Consider the following 22,330-nt stretch of genomic DNA (forward strand, 5'->3'; position numbering starts at 1 on the left):
TATCACTGTCCTAGTTGAAGCCATTCAGTTGCCATTTACAACAGTGCCAAGTCCAGAGCTGGTAAGACAAATGGATATATTATTAATTTTTCCTTACACTCTTGTGAGAAAACTTTGACTGATTATTGATGTCCATTAAAGCATTTTGTTTCTCATATTTATGCTTATTTTAACATGCATAACATTTGTATTTTGTTTAACAGATGAGTAGAAGTCCTCATCCCTCTGGATGCAACCTTAAAGTTTTCACCATGGTATGTATATTTAGTTCAGGGCACATTGTGTATAACTGTGATTGTGTAAGAACTGAACTTAAACAGGCATTTTGCATTTTCTTCAAAAGCCAACCAAATCAAGGAAATCAAGGTCCCACAGTTCTCGGCCTGTCAAGACAAAGTCACCCAAAAAGAGGTCCTCTAGTGCCAAACCGACAAAGAAAGAGGTAGACCTCCTCAGCCCAGCAGCCATGGAGAACGTCTACTATATTTCTCATAATGCGGTGGACTGTCTGAAATTCAGAGGCTTTGGGCAGCCAAGTGAAAATAAAAAGAAGAAAAAGAAGAAGGGACCAAAGCGTAAGAAGAAAAAGTAGATCACAATATTTGCCAAAGCTAACAGACTTTTATTATTAGCTTAAAATGAATGCTGTATTTAAATGCATTGTCAGTAGTGCTGTCTAGTGGACAGATTTGTAATAACACATTTGAAATTTGAAGGTTTTGAGAGCTGGAACTAGTGTAGTGCAAATTAGCAATAAAATGTTACTAAATTCATGACAACTTAAAATTTCTTTATCATCAACTTTATTGTAAGCTAAACTGATTTAACATTTTGTTTGCACCTCCATAAAAAGGCTGATGTTCTGACAGCTCAAAAGCTTGTTAAAGAATGTCTTATCTCAATGGAATTCAACACAGGAGCAAATGCACACTCGGTCTCATGACGTCCACATAAATGTGGAGATAATGAATGTGAAGTAAGGATAAACACCACAATGCATCACACAAAAGGCCTATCAACAGTGTCACGATCAATTCTGCAATGTCTGTCATGGCACTATTGGACAATGTGATCCCACAAGTAAGTTGTAACAGTTTTAAAATCCAGTCTTAATACTATTTTACTATCTTACAAAAATAGGCTACAATTAAACATGCCTATACAAAGGGATAAATAAATGGTGTTTTAGGCACTGCTGACATTTTCAAACGTATAAACAATCTGTCCTTCCACCAAAATGTACACTCTTCATACCAAAACTAAAATAAATAGTTTCTCTCTGCATTGTTGGTCTGTTCTTGGCTCACTCTGGGGGCTTCTTCTTGGCCTCCACGTCTTTCTTGAAAGCCTCAATTTTCTTAGCTATGTTGGGGATCTAGGAAAGAAATAGCATTGCAGTGACTTAACATTGTTTCCTGCCTAAATTTCTTATTCTAAAATTAAAGAACAGGAAGCTCTTCCCAAATATATTTATGAGTGTAAAGGAATTAAAACATACTCTTACAATTACCACAATAGTATTGTAAATCCAAGTACATTTTGATCTAAATGTGACAAAAATAAATCCCATAGTCACATATCCAGGCCAATTGAAGAACGATCTAAACAAATACAGTAAAATCTGAAAATACCATTTAGGAAAACGTTTGACTTTGATCAGGATTCGAATAGATTATGTCTACAGTAAATAAGTGTACCAAATAAAATGGCCGCTGATGTAGGTCACTGAAGGGGAGATAACTTTAGGATCACTTCTCTAAACACACACAGTTTGGGACAGAGACAGAAGCAGGTAACTAAAATTACTTCTTGTATTCCAGTTGTGGTTTACGAATAAAGACAAAAAAAGGATAAACTTACATCATAGTTTTGAGCAAGGTACATCCCAACAACGTTACCCAGAGTGAAGCCAGCCTGAAAGATAGAAGGAGAAAAAACTGTCATTGAAGGCCGAAATATGTAACTCGTAGATGCCACAATTGTCAAACTGGTAATGTTTTATTTAATTCGTGTCGTTTAAGTAGAGGTTAATGGCATATTTAGAATTATTTGACAATTTAAGCTTAGTTTGCCTAAAATAAAATAAAAAACTTGTACTGACAGCCGTTTATCATTACGCTAAGCTACATTAGCGAGCATCTTTTTATCATTCCTTCCTGACAAATATCGATGTTGTAAACGTTGACGTCAGTTTAACTCACCAGGAATTGTAGCATGGTTGAATAATTAAGTCAGTATCGGACTGTCCACAGAAAAGTACCGTGCTATTTCTTTAAAAACACAGTCAATTCAAAAGTTTGACAGGAAAAACAAACCAAGTTGCTACTAGCCCAAAGAAGCTAGCCTGACAGCAAGCCTCAACCCTGGCACTGACTGAGTTAGCGCGAGAAAATAGACCATCGCGATATCTTAAAGAGCAGATGTTATTTGTAGTCTTTTCTTGTTCTTTACCCTGTGACTTTTACCGACAGGAAAACTACAACTCCCACCACCGTGCAAACCCTTGCCTCCATCCAGTGGGTGTTGCTGCAATGGTGGTGTCGATGGGACATTGAATGACTTTGGCTCAATCACGAAAATAACTGGGGGTTATTCACTTTCACAGCATTGACGCGAGCATGGAGGCTCTTATCCCGGTTATAAACAAGCTCCAGGATGTGTTCAACACTGTGGGTGCGGATATCATTCAGCTGCCGCAGATAGCGGTAGTCGGCACTCAGGTGAGCCGCTGTGATTGTGTGTGCGTTTTGACAGATAGCGGCTGCCGAGCTACACAGACAACCTTGCTTCAACAGTCACGCATAAATGAAGACCGTCATTATGAAACGTGTAATAGCTACAGAATGTACTACACTATAGTGTATTCTGGTCCCAAAACTGAGGCTACATATGGACAGTTTTAGAGCAAAGAAGCTGTGCTAACACCCTTCTGTTTAAATGAAGTAGTCTGCTACAAGCCTCATCTGCAAAGTCTGCACTGGCAGTGGCAGTGAATTCTATTTTGATCATCTTTAAATTCAATCACTGCTATTTTGAGACACACACACACACACACACACTAACCTCTGTTAGCTAAACCAGGTCAGAGCTTTTGGAAAAAGACAGGTGCAATTAAACTGTGCTGTCTCCATCTCTGGTCCATTGTGGTTCAGGCCATGATGGATTTGTTGTCCTAAATCAGTCCTTGGTTTATTCCTTCATATTCTAACCCATATCTGTGTTTGTGTTCTTTGTCTCCAGAGTAGTGGAAAGAGTTCTGTGCTGGAGAGCCTGGTGGGCAGGGACCTGCTGCCCCGTGGGACTGGCATTGTAACTAGGCGACCTCTCATCCTCCAGCTGGTCCATGTAGATCCAGGTGACGCCAGGAAGAACGATGACGTTGGTAGGTATAGGTTTTTTTTCCCTTCACGATTACTCGCAGAAATTCGATATTGATTTGCAGTTTTTGTTTTTTTTACAGTTCATATCAATAATTTAAAACAACTTTTCCAAATGAATGAAAAGAAAGTTACTTAATGGGTGACGGTGTTTCAACTGGAAGGTTGAGGATTCAGTTCCCGGCTCTGCTAGTCTACATGTCAATGTGTCCCCCGGGCAAGACACTTGACCCCAAGTTGCCTCTGACGAGTGTTTTGGCAGCGCATGAATGTGAACGATGCTATGCTGCACATAGATGCGCTGTGTGAAGGAGTGAATGGCAAAACTGTTGTGTAAAGCAGCTTTGAGTGGTCGTCAAGACTAGAAAAGCACAATATCGACCATTTAATGAGCTTGACCTTTAGATTAATTTGATTATTTAAAAACTACTGATGTAGAATAAGCCTGAGGTAACCTAACGTGTACTCCAGCAATGTTAATGCAACAGCATTTGCAGGAGTCACAGTTACGTTGCCTTCTCTGCTTCATTCAGGATGCAAATTAGGATTAAACAAAAGGACAAACCAGGCAGCGGCTTTAACATATGCAAATGACACAGGCCGAGTGATTCTGTAACACCGTCTCTCTGCAGTTTTAGCTTTATTTATTTATCTTCCTGACCAAGTGATTGATCTGCAGTCTGCTTCCAGAAGTAGTCAGTTTATTAAGATCATCAGCCAATGTCAAAATATGACAGACTTTATCTTCACAGACATAAATAAATGTTGCAATAAAATCACATTTGATAAATAAAAATGACTCCTGAATGATAGTTGAAGAAACCATTAAATTGTGGGTTTAAAACTTCTTTATGGACAGAAAACAACAACTGTTAAATGTAGTGAAACGTTTCCCAAATCTGAGGCAAAACATTTAACAGCAGTTATGTGAATTATATGCAGTGTCTCAAAGCATTATATCAATATACATAGTTATATATATATTGTTTTTGTAGAATTGCCCAGGCCTATTTTCAGTCTATTCTTTTAGAGATGCTTGTGTTTGTGTGTGTGTGTGTGTGTGTGTGTGTGTGTGTGTGTGAAAATCCCAGTAGATCAGCAGTTTCTGCAAAACTCAGACCAGCCCATCTGCTATAGAGAATCCGATTTGTCCAAAGTCACTTAAATCTCCTTTCTTCTCCATTCTGACGGCCAATTTGAACTTCAGAAGGTCACCTTGTCCATGTCCATATGTCTAAATGCTTTAAATTGCTGCCTTGTGATTGGTTGAAAAGATATCTTTATAAACGGGCAGTTGAAGTAGTTTACTAAAGAATTGTCCAGTAAGTGTATAGGGGTACATCGTGGTCTACACTTTACCAGTACTCTTTACAAGTACTCTCCGAATTTTGCTCCTTCCATCACAAAGCTACACATGTCTGATACCTTATTCACAGAGCTAGTCACTGTTGTCTTGTGTCCTCATTGTAGTTCCGTTGTTTGCTGTGTTTGTTATCCGCCTGCTCAGAGCTGCCGTTAAACCCCTGCGTTTGAATACTGAATACCATACCAACACCCGCCGCTTTCTTATGATTTTACAGGTAGAGAAGGTGAAGAATGGGGCAAGTTTCTTCACACGAAAAACCAGGTATGGGTTTGTGCAACGTAAAGACTCTTCGTTGTCGTTGTCGGTGTCACTTTGTCTTGAGCAATTTCTCCGTCTTCCTCTTTGCAGATCTTCGCAGATTTCGATGAAATCAGGCAAGAGATTGAAACAGAGACCGAGCGAATATCAGGAAATAATAAGGTGAGGACATTCTGCATGTTTTCTAAACCAGACCCACCTCATTTGCTCACATCTCACATATGTCGCAAACCATGAGGACTTGAATTAATTCAGTGTTCAAGGCAGTGCTCTGATTTAATGTGGCCTTGGATATTGGATATTTTACTTTTTTACTTTTGTCACAACTAGGTTGAAAACACAATAAAATGTAAGTACTATCACTCCAAACAAATGAAAAATTCGATTTTTGAATTATTTTTTTTCATTATATTTCCTGGTGTATAATGGACATAAATGACCGGTCACCCTTGGCAACCACATACTCTCATTTTATTGTAAAATAACACATTCATTGGACATAATTTATCATTTATTCATCAGAAAATCAAAGAAACACCACATTTGACCATCTACATAGCTTATAGTACACTACAGATGCCTGATTTGGAAGAAATAAAATTCTATATCCACCTCAATCTTAATGGATTCTTTTTTGTATCACACCCCAACCTTCCATCTGATTTCAAGAAAATCAGGTTTGCCTGATTCTGCTAAGACACACAGACACAGACAAAGAACCAAATCAAACAACCAACACCCTTGGTGGAGCTTACAAACATTCTTACTTTATAAAACCAGGTTAATACTCTGGAACACTGGCTGCAAAGACTGGCGACAAACACTTACAGGAAATTACAATAATCCACACCTAATTAGATGAAAGCATACGTAACTTCAAAAAATACCCCCCAAGAATGGGAGTATGTATAATATATACAGTTTATATTATATTACTATATTAATATTTCATCATATCAGAAACCCTGGTGGGAAATCACAATCATTTTGGCATCTGGTTCAACGCTACTGGGATCAGTTTTGGAAAAGTGTAGTATGAATTATCTACACACACATTTCTTTAAGTATCATTAGTGAGTGTCACACAGTTGTGAAGGCCCTCTGTGTGACCTCATCAAAAGCTCTAAGTATGTCGGTGTCAGTGAGAGGAAAAGACACTGACACTTCACCAACAGGGATTCTAAAACTCCTCGGCGTGAGATACTGTCTCTTGATCCCTGCTGTTTCTCCACGACTGAGCATTCATTGAAAGTCTCAGTACACTGTTCGGGTTCTGTGGGAGAACTGTTTTACTCCGTCCCCAAAATAACCTGGAAAGTCTTCAGCCTTTCCTCAACGTCTCCGGGTTGCCATGTTTCACATCAAGGATCCAGAGCAAAAGCATCCACTTGTCAGAGATATTTCAGAATCCCACAAGGTCATTCCAGGACAACACGTGTGGATTCTAAAAATCTGACAAACCGTCAGAGGTTTCAGTACCAGACAACTGAAATGTTACCTAAAATATGCATGTATATGTTACGCCATAATTCATACAAAGACTGTGCTCTGTCAAGTTTGGTAAATCAGTGCCGAGTTGTTAAATGCTCAGTACAGAACTGTTTGTTCCTGTCCCTCTGCAGGGGATCAGCGAGGAGCCCATTCATCTGAAGATATTTTCTCCTCACGTTGTCAACCTCACACTGGTGGATCTGCCAGGAATCACCAAGGTAACACAGGCTGTGCTTCTGACCTCGTCCACCCTAAGTCAAGGCTTTGATTGATACTACAGCGCTCCGTCGCTGATTGAAGATGCAGCTGTTCATTAAAAACATTTTCATCAAGGCACGGTTTTCTCAAACATATCTTGTCATTATTGCTAAAAACCCCTATGTGGCTAATGGTTTTGTGTATTCAACGTTTGTACACCGCAGGGAATGATCAGCCCCGGCTTAATTTTTCAGAACCGTTTGCTGTTAAAGTTCAGGTGTATCCACTCAGCAGGCTTTAATTCCAGACTCATTAGTTTCTTCCCTCTGGTGCAACGTGTTAATTTTAGAAATCCCCACCGCTGCACTTATCACACCGACGAATCACATCGAGAGATGCGCCGTGTTTTTGTTTTGACTCGATCAGGTGCCCGTCGGGGATCAGCCAAAGGACATTGAGGTGCAGATAAAAGATCTAATCCTGAAGCACATCTCCAACCCCAACTGTATCATCCTGGCTGTCACGGCTGCAAACACAGACATGGCCACTTCGGAGGCTCTGAAGGTGGCTAGAGAAGTGGACCCTGATGGTGAGAAAGACTGTCTTTTATCATTGATTTTGGTGAAGAGATAAAGCAAAAAACAAAAAAAACAGTTTAAACCAAGGATTACATGTTTGACCAGTGGGAAAGAGGTATTAGTGACCATTTTTGTGCCTCATCACTAGGCAGGAGGACGCTGGCCGTGGTGACCAAGCTGGACCTGATGGACGCTGGTACTGATGCCATGGATGTGCTCATGGGCCGAGTCATACCGGTCAAACTGGGCCTCATCGGAGTCGTCAACAGGTGTGAGCAGTTCACTGTTTACATATTGAATAAAATATTAAATCATTTATGACTCTAACGGAGGGGGGATAATAATAGAGAGGAGAGGTTGAGTGGAGATGTTACTGTACTCTTTAAAGGCACATAAATCATCTATTGATGTTTTGCTTCATTGACTGTGCTTACATTATGGATTATATGTTATCACTTACCTTACTCTTTCAGTAATAGTATTATTTTGTTGCCGTGCAGCTTGAAATATCAGTGTTGTGTTGCTGAATTTGAATCCCAGGAGCCAGCTGGACATCAACAACAAGAAGCCCGTGGCCGATGCCATTCGAGACGAATACGCTTTCCTGCAGAAGAAATATCCGTCCCTCGCCAACAGAAATGGAACCAAATACCTGGCCAGGACCCTAAACAGGTAAATAATACAATGCTCATGTTTTCTTAATATATATACTGTATGTACTGCGATTTATCGATTCGTGATACAACATTTTAAATGTCAGCTTCAATGCAATAGTCACCATGTAACCTGTGGAGGTCCAGTGACTATCAGTGAGGGTTTATTGGCAGAAATTAAATATTCTATCCATAAATGTGTTTGTGTAAGTGTATCTTCACTTCAAAAAGAACTCCTTTGGCTTTTGTAGCCTTAGAATAAAGCTTTTACGTGTACTTGAGAGCAGGGCTTTGCTTTGCCAGAACATGGCTTTCATGTTCTGCAGTGGAAACTTGCTACACATACAAAATGGAACATCATTTTTGGTGTCTGAAGGCCACCGTAGTTTCCCTGGCGCGTTCGGGAAAGCGAGATGTGAGTGGGAATTCTCCATTTGTTGTAATCTGTCATCTCACCTTGAGATGTCACTAATTCATAAACACTGGACCTTATAGAAGTTAATGGAACGTTAACAAGACACAATCAAATTATTAAGTGCTACTTTCTAAGATATTAAATGTTTCCATCACAATTGTTTTTATTAATTGGCATAAAAACAAACAAACAATTAAATTGCAAATTGCCAGTTACATTATTTCAAACTGCAATATGGAATTAATTAATTCATGTTCAGTCCTTGTTTCTGTCATTACAAACCATTTTAACAACACAGTTGTTGACATAAATAGATATTAGTGTGCTCCTGTCAATTTATTTCATTATATCATAAACCAACTGAGACGTTCTAATAGTAAATAATTATCGTTCAGATTTTATTCTTGTGAAAAAATTCCAGAACGTTAATAGTGCAAAAAGTAAGATGTGATACAGATATCGATTTAACATTTAACACATGAAGACATCCCACTTTCAGTATTTTGAATATCAGCAGGAAGCCTCACTTTATTCATCATGAGTGACGAATAACATTGACGTAGCGTGCAAAGCTATTTTCTGCCATTTAAACAATAGCAACCGTCTGCCCTTTGCTGTGTTAATGTCAGGTTACTGATGCATCACATCCGAGACTGTCTCCCCGAGCTGAAGACACGGATCAATGTCCTGGCAGCGCAGTATCAGTCCCTGCTCAGCAGCTATGGAGAACCCGTCGAAGACCAAAGTGCCACCTTGCTCCAGCTCATCACCAAGTTTGCCACCGAGTACTGCAACACCATCGAGGGCACGGCCAAATACATCGAGACGGCAGAGCTGTGAGTACCGGTGTCTTTCCTCCGCTCGGCCACACGGTGATGCTGTTGGTCCAGCGCCGTGAAAGGGAGCAAAACAACTGCATTGGTTTCATAATTTAATATGACACAAACTTGGGAGTTGAGGCACGCACAGCTGCTGTGAAGGAAGAGCTGACAGGAGAGGAGGGCTTCACTCTACGACTAATATCCCCCCGCTGCTGTTTTTCAGGTGCGGCGGAGCCAGAATTTGTTACATATTCCACGAGACTTTTGGCAGAACACTGGAGTCTGTGGATCCTCTGGGAGGACTCAGCACCATAGATATCCTAACAGCCATAAGGAACGCAACAGTGAGTGCTGCTGCATTGTCTCATGAGAAGTGACATCATTAGGGTCACTGCGGCTTCTCCTCTCGGCATCATTAGCAGTGGAAAAACAATAAAATATGACCTTTTTTTTTTTTTTTTCTAAGAGACACAACCTATCCTAGTTCTTTTGCCCTGTGCTATCTGTAGTGTGCAACTTTTAAACACAATAATGATGCGCGTGACACTCAAACCTTTGTCAAATAAGTGAACGCAGTGCTGATCAAGCCTATCAGCTTCTCAGTGAAGCAGATCTTGTTTCACCTGGTGACATTCATACACGGCACACAGGAAGTGATTTATTTTATGTCAACACAGACGGAAGATATTTTTACATTCACTCTGAAAAGATCTGTTCTGATTGGAATTTACTGTTCCTTATTCATCCATTACTAAATTAATCTATATAACTATTTTGATACTCGATTATTAATATTATTAATCGGTTTGAATCTTTTTTTCATGATTAAAAGGAGATTTCTGATTGTTTCAGCTTCTTAAATGTGAATATACTCTTGTTTCTTTGCTCCATACAACAAAGAAATCATTCAAATGTAATCATTTTGGTTTGCGGACATAACAAGACGTTTGAGGACATTGTCATTTCCAGGTTTGACAAACACTGATTGACATTTTATGGACCAAACGGTTACTCAATTAATCGTGAAAATAATCGATGGATTAATCGATTATGAAAATAATCATTAGTTGCAGCTCTAGTCGCTCTAGGAACAAATAGAGCCACGTTTATGTGGATCAGACACACGGTAGCACCAAAACCAGGAAGTCATGATCAGATCGATAGATTTGTTTCCGAGTTTTTGGATTGGCATGTTTACGTCACGTGTTTTTATTCTGATTACTTGTGTCCATGTAAACAAAGCTAGAGACGACAGTGACGTAGCGCTAGTAAAGCAAGATGGCTTTTATTGCTCAAAAAAAACAATTGCTTGCCAGAGTGGGATTTCCGATGAAGGACACAGCATACAAATAACATTTCAGAAAGACCAAACGGATGCTAAATAATAACATCATCAACAAAAATCACTACACCACTTATGCACTGCAGCTTTAACCCCTAACCTGCAGCTCTCTCTCTCCTCGCCACAATCAGGGCCCACGTCCGTCACTCTTTGTGCCTGAGATTTCCTTCGAGCTGCTGGTGAAGAAGCAGGTGAAACGCCTGGAGGAGCCCAGCTTGCGCTGCGTGGAGCTCGTCCACGAGGAGATGCAGAGGATCATCCAACACTGCAGCAACTACAGCACGCAGGTAAATCGACTCTGCTAATGTCTCACGAGACGAGGAGGAAGGAAGGAAGGAAGGAAGGAAGGAAGGCTGTTGTATTTACTCATGTACTCATGTGTTTTATCGTGCAGGAGCTGCAGAGGTTCCCTAAGCTACACGAGGCCATCGTGGAAGTGGTCACCTCCCTGCTCAGGAAGAGGCTGCCTGTCACCAATGAAATGGTACCTCTGCTTTACGCTTTCATCTCATAATGTCGGCTCCCAGCTGTGGTTCTGCCATAGATTGTTGTTTACGATTCACAATCTATGGCTCGCTCGCTGGCACTTTTACTTTTCAACCAAAGGCTGAACTGAGCGATGACTGACGTGGTCCTCTTTTTCACGACGCAGGTCCACAACTTGGTTGCAATTGAGCTGGCCTACATCAACACCAAACACCCGGACTTTGCAGATGCCTGTGGGGTCTTGAATAACAACATCGAGGTTTGTGTTGAAAGTAGATCAATCAACAACATAAAATACATTGATTTCTGAACTTGTATTTACTTTAGACGACACCCTCACTTCCTGCGTTGCCTCTTTTAAAGAGCTTTTCCTTTTTCTTTTTTTATGTGTTTTCCGATTTCTAGACCGATTATCTCACATACTTTCCTGTGATGTGTTGAATCCATTTTTGCCAAAACCACCAACTAACTGTACCGACATCTGCTTTCGTGTGTGTCTTTGCAGGAGCAAAGGAGGAACAGGATGAGAGAGCTGCCCGCTGCAGTGCCCAGAGACAAGGTAAAAGACCGAACCCTGCTTGGAAATGTAATGTCAGCGGCCTACATGTTCTGTGTGTTTGAGTATAAAGGGGGACTTGTGTGGCGTAAATCACTCATGTCGCTACAGGATGAGGATCTCTGAACCCAAATGCTTCGGATAGTTTCCAGCGAGGAATTTTATCCCACATCTCCTCTGTCTTTCCCAGAGCATCTCCTCCGCTCCCCTCAGATGTCTTTCCACATTTCCTCTATATTTTTTTTCTCTCCCCCTCTCCCCCTCTCTCTCTCCATTCCTGGTCTCATATTCCCACTAGTCTGTTGGTAAAGGCCCGGCTGGTTCAACTGTGGTCTCTGGCGAGCTCGCTGCATCTGGAGCAGACATGGACGGTGCCAAGGTGCGCACGTACGCAGCTCGCTGGCTGTGGGGCATGGATGGATGGATGGATGGATGGGTGAATGGATGGATGGATGGATGGATGAGCACAGGCTTCTGGCATGCTCTTTGATCTGTCTGCTGATGCCATGCTCTTGTATTGCTTTTTCTCTTCTTGTCTGTGTGTGTCGGTGAATATGCATTAACGGCTTCTGTTTTCTGCATTTTCCCCCCCAAAAGCTGCTCCACCTGTCTCACAGAAAATGCCTTCTCGCTCTCTCTCTCCTCTCAACCCCCTTTTGCGGTCTTTAAACACTTGGTCTTGGTTGCTTTTGTTGCTCTGTACTGAAGTCATTTTAAGGCTGTACTTTGCCCTATTTTAAAAGCTTAAGCCTTAAAGTAGGGCTGATTTGCTGTAAATGTTGAAACCATTGAAACAACAAACATATGTTCTTTAGGCAAGCGGCTTGTTTTACAGAGCCGCCATTTTATAGTGACCTACACGTACGTTTGCGTGTTTTCAAGGAGGAAAGGCCAACGTAGGAGTCCTGTGTTTGTTGCACTCTACAGTCTCACCACATCACTTTTAAATGTCTGCGATCTCTACGTCAAACGCCTGTTTTTAATTGTGGTTGGAAGTATTTATACATATAAAGATTATTTTCTAAACACTCTAAAAACATCTTCTTCTAGTAAACCGTGGTGAAAAGTGAAGGGTGCTGGTCAGCGGCCTTGGTGTTGTGGTGATATTTCCTCTATTCTTGGCTCCTCAGGCTGCAGGAGGAGCTCAGGGCGACCAGGAGGGCACGGGCAACTGGAGAGGGATGCTGAAGAAAGGAGAGGAAGCCCCAGGCTCTGGACCTGGAAGCCCCCTCAAAGGAGCCGTCAACCTCCTTGATGTGGTAAATAAACACCTGCCTTTTCAGCATTGCACCGGTATTTTTTTGACCAACTGTAATAAAACAAAAAAAAAACGTCCTCTTCCTTTCGTCCGTCCAGCCGGTGCCAGTCGCCAGGAAGCTGTCGTCACGTGAGCAGCGGGACTGCGAGGTCATCGAGCGCCTCATCAAGTCTTACTTCCTCATCGTGCGCAAGAACATTCAGGACAGGTAGGATATCGAACTTCCAAATAACGGATACATCCGGTGTCTTGTTGATTACTTTATTGTGACTGAAGATATTTGCACACGGGATGTTTTTTGTGTGCGATTCATTGGAATTTCACTCAGCAGTTTTTCTTTATTTCTTATGAGTTTCATGTCTCACAGATACAGATACAGATGTGACATTAAATTATAATCAAGATATCCTGCGGGTAAAAAGTCTCCTCTCTTCAGTTTTGGCTGTATCCAGGTATTTTCTTTTCATTTAGTAAAATGACTGAGCACCAGCTCATCAGCACGACACGCCGACTCCACTCGTTTCTTTTTTTTCCAAGAAGCGATTTCTTTTTTTCTGGTCTGTATAATTTATTTGCTTAATGGCTTCTTAACTCACTTCCAAATTATTTGCAGGTTCATAGCCTTACATCCCCACTCATACTCATACCAAACTACTTTGACGCTCGTTACCTCCAAGAAGGAAGAAACTTAAATCTTTGAGTCTGGGCTGCCTGAGCTCAATTGAACACATCTTATTAGTTGACTTGATACCTAGACAGACATAATCACCAGGCGGGTCAAACTTGAGCCCCAATATCTTGTTCTGAACCATCTCTTCCATTTGTCTCCTCTCTCTCTCTCTATCTGCCGCAGTGTGCCAAAGGCAGTGATGCACTTCCTGGTCAACCATGTGAAGGACAGCCTCCAGAGTGAGCTTGTTGGTCAGCTTTATAAATCTGGCCTCCTCAATGATCTGCTGACTGAGTCGGAGGATATGGCCCAGCGGCGCAAGGAGGCGGCGGACATGCTACAGGTAACACACCTTACCTTGTTTGTATTTGATGCCTTGAAGCTTCCTTTTTTTCATCCCTTCTTATGGTTTTTTTGTTTTTTGTTTTTTACAAATTCCTGTCCACAGGCGTTGCAGAAAGCCAGCCAAGTGATCGCTGAGATCCGGGAAACTCATCTGTGGTGAAGAATCAACAAAGGGAGCTGAACCCGAGCCATTATCTCCTCGCCATGCACTCATGTCTGAACTTGAAGTTTACAATTTGCAACCTCGATAAAAATGCACTGTTCTGATCCCTGCTCGGATGTAATTTCAAGTATCAGTTTGTACCTGAAAGAAATGAAGGTTAATTGAAGTTGTTAATTAAGATTCATTGTGTTAAATTGAGTGAATTAAGTTTGCGTTCCTGCTGTTAAATAAGGCTCATGGTAAGATTTTAGAAACTGTAGTTGCCCCACACGGCTACAGGAGGAATCAAGAGTTGAACTAAAGGCAAAGGGTGTTTCAGTTTTGACAGACTGTGGTTAACCAGTGTGAAAATGGATTTTAGTGTGAAGTGTAAATGAGCATTTTGATGCCATATTGGCAGCAAAGCATTCTGAAAAACATTGTTCTAGGGTAATATAAGTGAAAAATATTATTCAGTCCCTCATCTGCTGTTTTTTCATGTAGGAGTAGTTGTCAGAAATCATGGAACCTTACATATCATAGTGTAACAATACAGCAGGGATTGGTTAACCAAATTAATATACTTTGCTCCTGACTTGTAGCAGATATTGGTCCCATAACCTGTGTACATACTTTATTTTTTGCACTGTTGTCACACTGTATTGTATAGAGAGGCCATCATCCCGACACTGTACTGCTAAAACTGTATTTATTGATGTTATTTAAGTGTGTGGATATTATAAGCAACTGCAGTATACCATTTGGTTGACTATTTATGTTTACATGTGAAATCTGCTGTGCACTGTGGTTCGATTTAGATGGTTCCCAAAAGAATAAATTGAAGTATTTTATCGCCACTTTAGTACGAGTCATTTATATGTGGAGACCGTGGAGATGAGTCGAAAGAAGAGTGACAAACAAACAAAATCCTCACAATAACAAAAAAGAGAGAGTGGGGTAGATATTTTAAAGAGCCAATAAAGAACATTGCAGCTGCCAAAATCACTCAGAAATGCCATAGTATAGTATGTCGTCCAAAATTGGCCAAAAATGCCATAGTATAGCATGTCGTCCAAAATTGGCCAAAAATGCCATAGTATAGTATGTCGTCCAAAATGGGCCAAAAATGCCATAGTATAGCATGTCGTCCAAAATTGGCCAAAAATGCCATAGTATAGTATGTCGTCCAAAATGGGCCAAAAATGCCATAGTATAGCATGTCCTCCAAAATGGGACAAAAATGCCATAGTATAGTATGTCGTCCAAAATGGGCCAAAAATGCCATAGTATAGTATGTCGTCCAAAATTGGCCAAAAATGCCATAGTATAGTATGTCGTCCAAAATGGGCCAAAAATGCCATAGTATAGCATGTCGTCCAAAATTGGCCAAAAATGCCATAGTATAGTATGTCGTCCAAAATGGGCCAAAAATGCCATAGTATAGTATGTCGTCCAAAATCACTCAAAAATGCCATAGTATAGTATGTCGTCCAAAATGGGCCAAAAATGCCATAGTATAGCATGTCGTCCAAAATTGGCCAAAAATGTCATAGTATAGCATGTCGTCCAAAATGGGACAAAAATGCCATAGTATAGCATGTCGTCCAAAATGGGACAAAAATGCCATAGTATAGCATGTCGTCCAAAATTGGCCAAAAATGTCATAGTATAGCATGTCGTCCAAAATTGGCCAAAAATGTCATAGTATAGCATGTCATCCAAAATTGGCCAAAAATGCCATAGTATAGCATGTCGTCCAAAATGGGACAAAAATGCCATAGTATAGCATGTCGTCCAAAATGGGCCAAAAATGCCATAGTATAGCATGTCGTCCAAAATTGGCCAAAAATGTCATAGTATAGCATGTCGTCCAAAATGGGCCAAAAATGCCATAGTATAGTATGTCGTCCAAAATTGGCCAAAAATGCCATAGTATAGTATGTCGTTCAAAATCACTCAAAAATGCCATAGTATAGTATGTCGTCCAAAATGGGCTAAAAATGCCATAGTATAGTATGTCGTCCAAAATTGGCCAAAAATGCCATAGTATAGTATGTCGTTCAAAATCACTCAAAAATGCCATAGTATAGTATGTCGTCCAAAATTGGCCAAAAATGTCATAGTATAGCATGTCGTCCAAAATGGGACAAAAATGCCATAGTATAGCATGTCGTCCAAAATTGGCCAAAAATGCCATAGTATAGCATGTCGTCCAAAATTGCCAAAAATGCCATAGTATAGTATGTCGTCCAAAATTGGCCAAAAATGCCATAGTATAGTATGTCGTCCAAAATGGGCCAAAAATGCCATAGTATAGTATGTCGTCCAAAATTGGCCAAAAATGCCATAGTATAGTATGTCGTCCAAAATCACTCAAAAATGCCATAGTATAGCATGTCGTCCAAAATTGGCCAAAAATGCCATAGTATAGTATGTCGTCCAAAATGGGCCAAAAATGCCATAGTATAGTATGTCGTCCAAAATGGGCCAAAAATGCCATAGTATAGCATGTCGTCCAAAATGGGACAAAAATGCCATAGTATAGCATGTCGTCCAAAATTGGCCAAAAATGTCATAGTATAGCATGTCGTCCAAAATTGGCCAAAAATGCCATAGTATAGTATGTCGTTCAAAATCACTCAAAAATGCCATAGTATAGTATGTCGTCCAAAATTGGCCAAAAATGTCATAGTATAGCATGTCGTCCAAAATGGGACAAAAATGCCATAGTATAGCATGTCGTCCAAAATTGGCCAAAAATGCCATAGTATAGCATGTCGTCCAAAATTGGCCAAAAATGCCATAGTATAGTATGTCGTCCAAAATGGGCCAAAAATGCCATAGTATAGTATGTCGTCCAAAATCACTCAAAAATGCCATAGTATAGTATGTCGTCCAAAATTGGCCAAAAATGCCATAGTATAGTATGTCGTCCAAAATGGGCCAAAAATGCCATAGTATAGTATGTCGTCCAAAATGGGCCAAAAATGCCATAGTATAGCATGTCGTCCAAAATTGGCCAAAAATGCCATAGTATAGCATGTCGTCCAAAATTGGCCAAAAATGTCATAGTATAGCATGTCGTCCAAAATGGGACAAAAATGCCATAGTATAGCATGTCGTCCAAAATGGGACAAAAATGCCATAGTATAGCATGTCGTCCAAAATTGGCCAAAAATGTCATAGTATAGCATGTCGTCCAAAATTGGCCAAAAATGTCATAGTATAGCATGTCATCCAAAATTGGCCAAAAATGCCATAGTATAGCATGTCGTCCAAAATGGGACAAAAATGCCATAGTATAGCATGTCGTCCAAAATGGGCCAAAAATGCCATAGTATAGCATGTCGTCCAAAATTGGCCAAAAATGTCATAGTATAGCATGTCGTCCAAAATGGGCCAAAAATGCCATAGTATAGTATGTCGTCCAAAATTGGCCAAAAATGTCATAGTATAGTATGTCGTCCAAAATTGGCCAAAAATGCCATAGTATAGTATGTCGTCCAAAATGGGCTAAAAATGCCATAGTATAGTATGTCGTCCAAAATTGGCCAAAAATGCCATAGTATAGTATGTCGTTCAAAATCACTCAAAAATGCCATAGTATAGTATGTCGTCCAAAATTGGCCAAAAATGTCATAGTATAGCATGTCGTCCAAAATGGGACAAAAATGCCATAGTATAGCATGTCGTCCAAAATTGGCCAAAAATGCCATAGTATAGCATGTCGTCCAAAATTGCCAAAAATGCCATAGTATAGTATGTCGTCCAAAATTGGCCAAAAATGCCATAGTATAGTATGTCGTCCAAAATGGGCCAAAAATGCCATAGTATAGTATGTCGTCCAAAATTGGCCAAAAATGCCATAGTATAGTATGTCGTCCAAAATCACTCAAAAATGCCATAGTATAGTATGTCGTCCAAAATTGGCCAAAAATGCCATAGTATAGTATGTCGTCCAAAATGGGCCAAAAATGCCATAGTATAGTATGTCGTCCAAAATGGGCCAAAAATGCCATAGTATAGCATGTCGTCCAAAATTGGCCAAAAATGCCATAGTATAGCATGTCGTCCAAAATTGGCCAAAAATGCCATAGTATAGTATGTCGTCCAAAATGGGCCAAAAATGCCATAGTATAGTATGTCGTCCAAAATTGGCCAAAAATGCCATAGTATAGTATGTCGTCCAAAATCACTCAAAAATGCCATAGTATAGTATGTCGTCCAAAATTGGCCAAAAATGCCATAGTATAGTATGTCGTCCAAAATGGGCCAAAAATGCCATAGTATAGTATGTCGTCCAAAATGGGCCAAAAATGCCATAGTATAGCATGTCGTCCAAAATTGGCCAAAAATGCCATAGTATAGCATGTCGTCCAAAATGGGCCAAAAATGCCATAGTATAGCATGTCGTCCAAAATCACTCAAAAATGTCATAGTATAGCATATCGTCCAAAATGGGACAAAAATGTCATAGTAGAGCATGTCGTCCAAAATGGGCCAAAAATGCCATAGTATAGCATGTCGTCCAAAATTGGCCAAAAATGTCATAGTATAGCATGTCGTCCAAAATTGGCCAAAAATGCCATAGTATAGCATGTCGTCCAAAATTGGCCAAAAATGTCATAGTATAGCATGTCGTCCAAAATGGGACAAAAATGCCATAGTATAGTATGTCGTCCAAAATTGGACAAAAATGCCATAGTATAGCATGTCGTCCAAAATTGGCCAAAAATGCCATAGTATAGTATGTCGTCCAAAATTGGCCAAAAATGCCATAGTATAGTATGTCGTCCAAAATTGGCCAAAAATGCCATAGTATAGTATGTCGTCCAAAATGGGCCAAAAATGCCATAGTATAGTATGTCGTCCAAAATGGGCCAAAAATGCCATAGTATAGCATGTCGTCCAAAATTGGCCAAAAATGCCATAGTATAGCATGTCGTCCAAAATGGGCCAAAAATGCCATAGTATAGCATGTCGTCCAAAATTGGCCAAAAATGCCATAGTATAGCATGTCGTCCAAAATTGGCCAAAAATGCCATAGTATAGCATGTCGTCCAAAATTGGCCAAAAATGCCATAGTATAGCATGTCGTCCAAAATTGGCCAAAAATGTCATAGTATAGCATGTCGTCCAAAATGGGACAAAAATGCCATAGTATAGCATGTCGTCCAAAATTGGCCAAAAATGCCATAGTATAGCATGTCGTCCAAAATGGGCCAAAAATGCCATAGTATAGTATGTCGTCCAAAATTGGCCAAAAATGCCATAGTATAGCATGTCGTCCAAAATCACTCAAAAATGCCATAGTATAGTATGTCGTCCAAAATGGGCCAAAAATGCCATAGTATAGCATGTCGTCCAAAATTGGCCAAAAATGTCATAGTATAGCATGTCGTCCAAAATGGGCCAAAAATGCCATAGTATAGCATGTCGTCCAAAATTGGCCAAAAATGTCATAGTATAGCATGTCGTCCAAAATGGGACAAAAATGCCATAGTATAGCATGTCGTCCAAAATGGGCCAAAAATGCCATAGTATAGCATGTCGTCCAAAATGGGCCAAAAATGCCATAGTATAGCATGTCGTCCAAAATGGGCCAAAAATGCCATAGTATAGCATGTCGTCCAAAATTGGCCAAAAATGTCATAGTATAGCATGTCGTCCAAAATTGGCCAAAAATGCCATAGTATAGCATGTCGTCCAAAATGGGACAAAAATGCCATAGTATAGCATGTCGTCCAAAATGGGACAAAAATGCCATAGTATAGCATGTCGTCCAAAATCACTCAAAAATGTCATAGTATAGTATGTCGTCCAAAATTGGCCAAAAATGCCATAGTATAGCATGTCGTCCAAAATTGGCCAAAAATGCCATAGTATAGCATGTCGTCCAAAATGGGACAAAAATGTCATAGTATAGCATGTCGTCCAAAATGGGACAAAAATGCCATAGTATAGCATGTCGTCCAAAATGGGCCAAAAATGCCATAGTATAGCATGTCGTCCAAAATTGGCCAAAAATGTCATAGTATAGTATGTCGTCCAAAATTGGCCAAAAATGCCATAGTATAGCATGTCGTCCAAAATTGGCCAAAAATGTCATAGTATAGTATGTAGTCCAAAATTGGCCAAAAATGCCATAGTATAGTATGTCGTCCAAAATGGGCCAAAAATGCCATAGTATAGCATGTCGTCCAAAATGGGCCAAAAATGCCATAGTATAGCATGTCGTCCAAAATTGGCCAAAAATGCCATAGTATAGCATGTCGTCCAAAATGGGCCAAAAATGCCATAGTATAGCATGTCGTCCAAAATCACTCAAAAATGTCATAGTATAGTATGTCGTCCAAAATGGGACAAAAATGCCATAGTATAGCATGTCGTCCAAAATGGGGCAAAAATGCCATAGTATAGTATGTCGTCCAAAGTCACTCAAAAATGTCATAGTATAGCATGTCGTCCAAAATTGGCCAAAAATGCCATAGTATAGCATGTCGTCCAAAATGGGCCAAAAATGCCATAGTATAGCATGTCGTCCAAAATTGGCCAAAAATGCCATAGTAAAGCATGTCGTCCAAAATGGGCCAAAAATGCCATAGTATAGCATGTCGTCCAAAATTGGCAAAAAACGCCATAGTATAGTATGTCGTCCAAAATTGGCCAAAAATGCCATAGTATAGCATGTCGTCCAAAATTGGCCAAAAATGTCATAGTATAGTATGTCGTCCAAAATGGGCCAAAAATGCCATAGTATAGCATGTCGTCCAAAATGGGACAAAAATGCCATAGTATAGCATGTCGTCCAAAATCACTCAAAAATGTCATAGTATAGTATGTCGTCCAAAATTGGCCAAAAATGCCATAGTATAGCATGTCGTCCAAAATTGGCCAAAAATGCCATAGTATAGCATGTCGTCCAAAATTGGCCAAAAATGCCATAGTATAGCATGTCGTCCAAAATGGGCCAAAAATGCCATAGTATAGCATGTCGTCCAAAATTGGCAAAAAACGCCATAGTATAGTATGTCGTCCAAAATTGGCCAAAAATGCCATAGTATAGCATGTCGTCCAAAATTGGCCAAAAATGTCATAGTATAGTATGTCGTCCAAAATGGGCCAAAAATGCCATAGTATAGCATGTCGTCCAAAATGGGACAAAAATGCCATAGTATAGCATGTCGTCCAAAATCACTCAAAAATGTCATAGTATAGTATGTCGTCCAAAATTGGCCAAAAATGCCATAGTATAGCATGTCGTCCAAAATTGGCCAAAAATGCCATAGTATAGCATGTCGTCCAAAATGGGACAAAAATGTCATAGTATAGCATGTCGTCCAAAATGGGACAAAAATGCCATAGTATAGCATGTCGTCCAAAATGGGCCAAAAATGCCATAGTATAGCATGTCGTCCAAAATGGGCCAAAAATGCCATAGTATAGCATGTCGTCCAAAATGGGCCAAAAATGCCATAGTATAGCATGTCGTCCAAAATTGGCCAAAAATGCCATAGTATAGCATGTCGTCCAAAATGGGCCAAAAATGCCATAGTATAGCATGTCGTCCAAAATCACTCAAAAATGTCATAGTATAGTATGTCGTCCAAAATGGGACAAAAATGCCATAGTATAGCATGTCGTCCAAAATGGGGCAAAAATGCCATAGTATAGCATGTCGTCCAAAATTGGCCAAAAATGCCATAGTATAGCATGTCGTCCAAAATGGGACAAAAATGTCATAGTATAGCATGTCGTCCAAAATGGGACAAAAATGCCATAGTATAGCATGTCGTCCAAAATGGGCCAAAAATGCCATAGTATAGCATGTCGTCCAAAATGGGCCAAAAATGCCATAGTATAGCATGTCGTCCAAAATGGGCCAAAAATGCCATAGTATAGCATGTCGTCCAAAATTGGCCAAAAATGCCATAGTATAGCATGTCGTCCAAAATGGGCCAAAAATGCCATAGTATAGCATGTCGTCCAAAATCACTCAAAAATGTCATAGTATAGTATGTCGTCCAAAATGGGACAAAAATGCCATAGTATAGCATGTCGTCCAAAATGGGGCAAAAATGCCATAGTATAGTATGTCGTCCAAAATCACTCAAAAATGTCATAGTATAGCATGTCGTCCAAAATTGGCCAAAAATGCCATAGTATAGCATGTCGTCCAAAATGGGCCAAAAATGCCATAGTATAGCATGTCGTCCAAAATTGGCCAAAAATGCCATAGTATAGCATGTCGTCCAAAATGGGCCAAAAATGCCATAGTATAGCATGTCGTCCAAAATTGGCAAAAAACGCCATAGTATAGTATGTCGTCCAAAATTGGCCAAAAATGCCATAGTATAGCATGTCGTCCAAAATT

At 40.1% G+C, this 22,330-nt stretch overlaps 2 protein-coding genes across 5 annotated transcripts; one reads left to right on the forward strand and one right to left on the reverse strand.

Annotated features, from left to right (window-relative positions):
- Positions 1-601: 601 nt before the first annotated feature.
- stmp1 (short transmembrane mitochondrial protein 1) lies at positions 602-2,364 on the reverse strand. Its single transcript, XM_058624476.1, has 3 exons — positions 2,202-2,364; positions 1,861-1,914; positions 602-1,375 (listed from the first exon to the last, which is right to left on the reverse strand). The coding sequence occupies exons 1-3, from the start codon at positions 2,214-2,216 to the stop codon at positions 1,304-1,306; spliced, it is 141 nt and encodes a 46-aa protein (XP_058480459.1). The 5' UTR covers positions 2,217-2,364; the 3' UTR covers positions 602-1,303.
- On the forward strand, positions 1,677-14,813 carry LOC131456282 (dynamin-1-like protein). 4 transcript variants are annotated; one of them, XM_058624474.1, is made up of 20 exons: positions 1,677-1,792; positions 2,606-2,720; positions 3,241-3,382; positions 4,958-5,004; positions 5,092-5,163; positions 6,624-6,710; positions 7,117-7,279; positions 7,417-7,537; positions 7,809-7,940; positions 8,966-9,172; positions 9,381-9,501; positions 10,631-10,786; positions 10,894-10,983; positions 11,152-11,244; positions 11,491-11,544; positions 11,840-11,920; positions 12,672-12,800; positions 12,898-13,007; positions 13,653-13,812; positions 13,918-14,813. In XM_058624474.1, the coding sequence occupies exons 2-20, from the start codon at positions 2,619-2,621 to the stop codon at positions 13,972-13,974; spliced, it is 2,124 nt and encodes a 707-aa protein (XP_058480457.1). In that variant the 5' UTR covers positions 1,677-1,792; positions 2,606-2,618; the 3' UTR covers positions 13,975-14,813. The 4 variants fall into 4 exon arrangements, with proteins under 4 accessions (XP_058480457.1, XP_058480456.1, XP_058480455.1 ...); XM_058624473.1 differs by having other exon boundaries at positions 1,733-1,792; positions 2,472-2,720; XM_058624472.1 differs by lacking the exon at positions 1,677-1,792 and adding an exon at positions 1,973-1,990.
- Positions 14,814-22,330: the final 7,517 nt, after the last annotated feature.

This window comes from Solea solea, chromosome 3 (genome assembly GCF_958295425.1).
Source record: "Solea solea chromosome 3, fSolSol10.1, whole genome shotgun sequence".
In the NCBI taxonomy this organism is placed as follows: domain Eukaryota; kingdom Metazoa; phylum Chordata; class Actinopteri; order Pleuronectiformes; family Soleidae; genus Solea; species Solea solea.

Bases quoted from the DNA above. Each gene is read 5' to 3' on its own strand.
- LOC131456282 (XM_058624474.1), top strand. From the start codon at position 2,619: ATGGAGGCTCTTATCCCGGTTATAAACAAGCTCCAGGATGTGTTCAAC. The intron at 5,005-5,091 runs GTATGGGTTTGT...TCCTCTTTGCAG, and splicing joins TTCTTCACACGAAAAACCAG to ATCTTCGCAGATTTCGATGA. The intron at 13,813-13,917 runs GTAACACACCTT...TCCTGTCCACAG, and splicing joins AGGCGGCGGACATGCTACAG to GCGTTGCAGAAAGCCAGCCA.
- stmp1 (XM_058624476.1), bottom strand. The intron at 1,376-1,860 runs GTAAGTTTATCC...TTTCTTTCCTAG, and splicing joins ACCTTGCTCAAAACTATGAT to ATCCCCAACATAGCTAAGAA.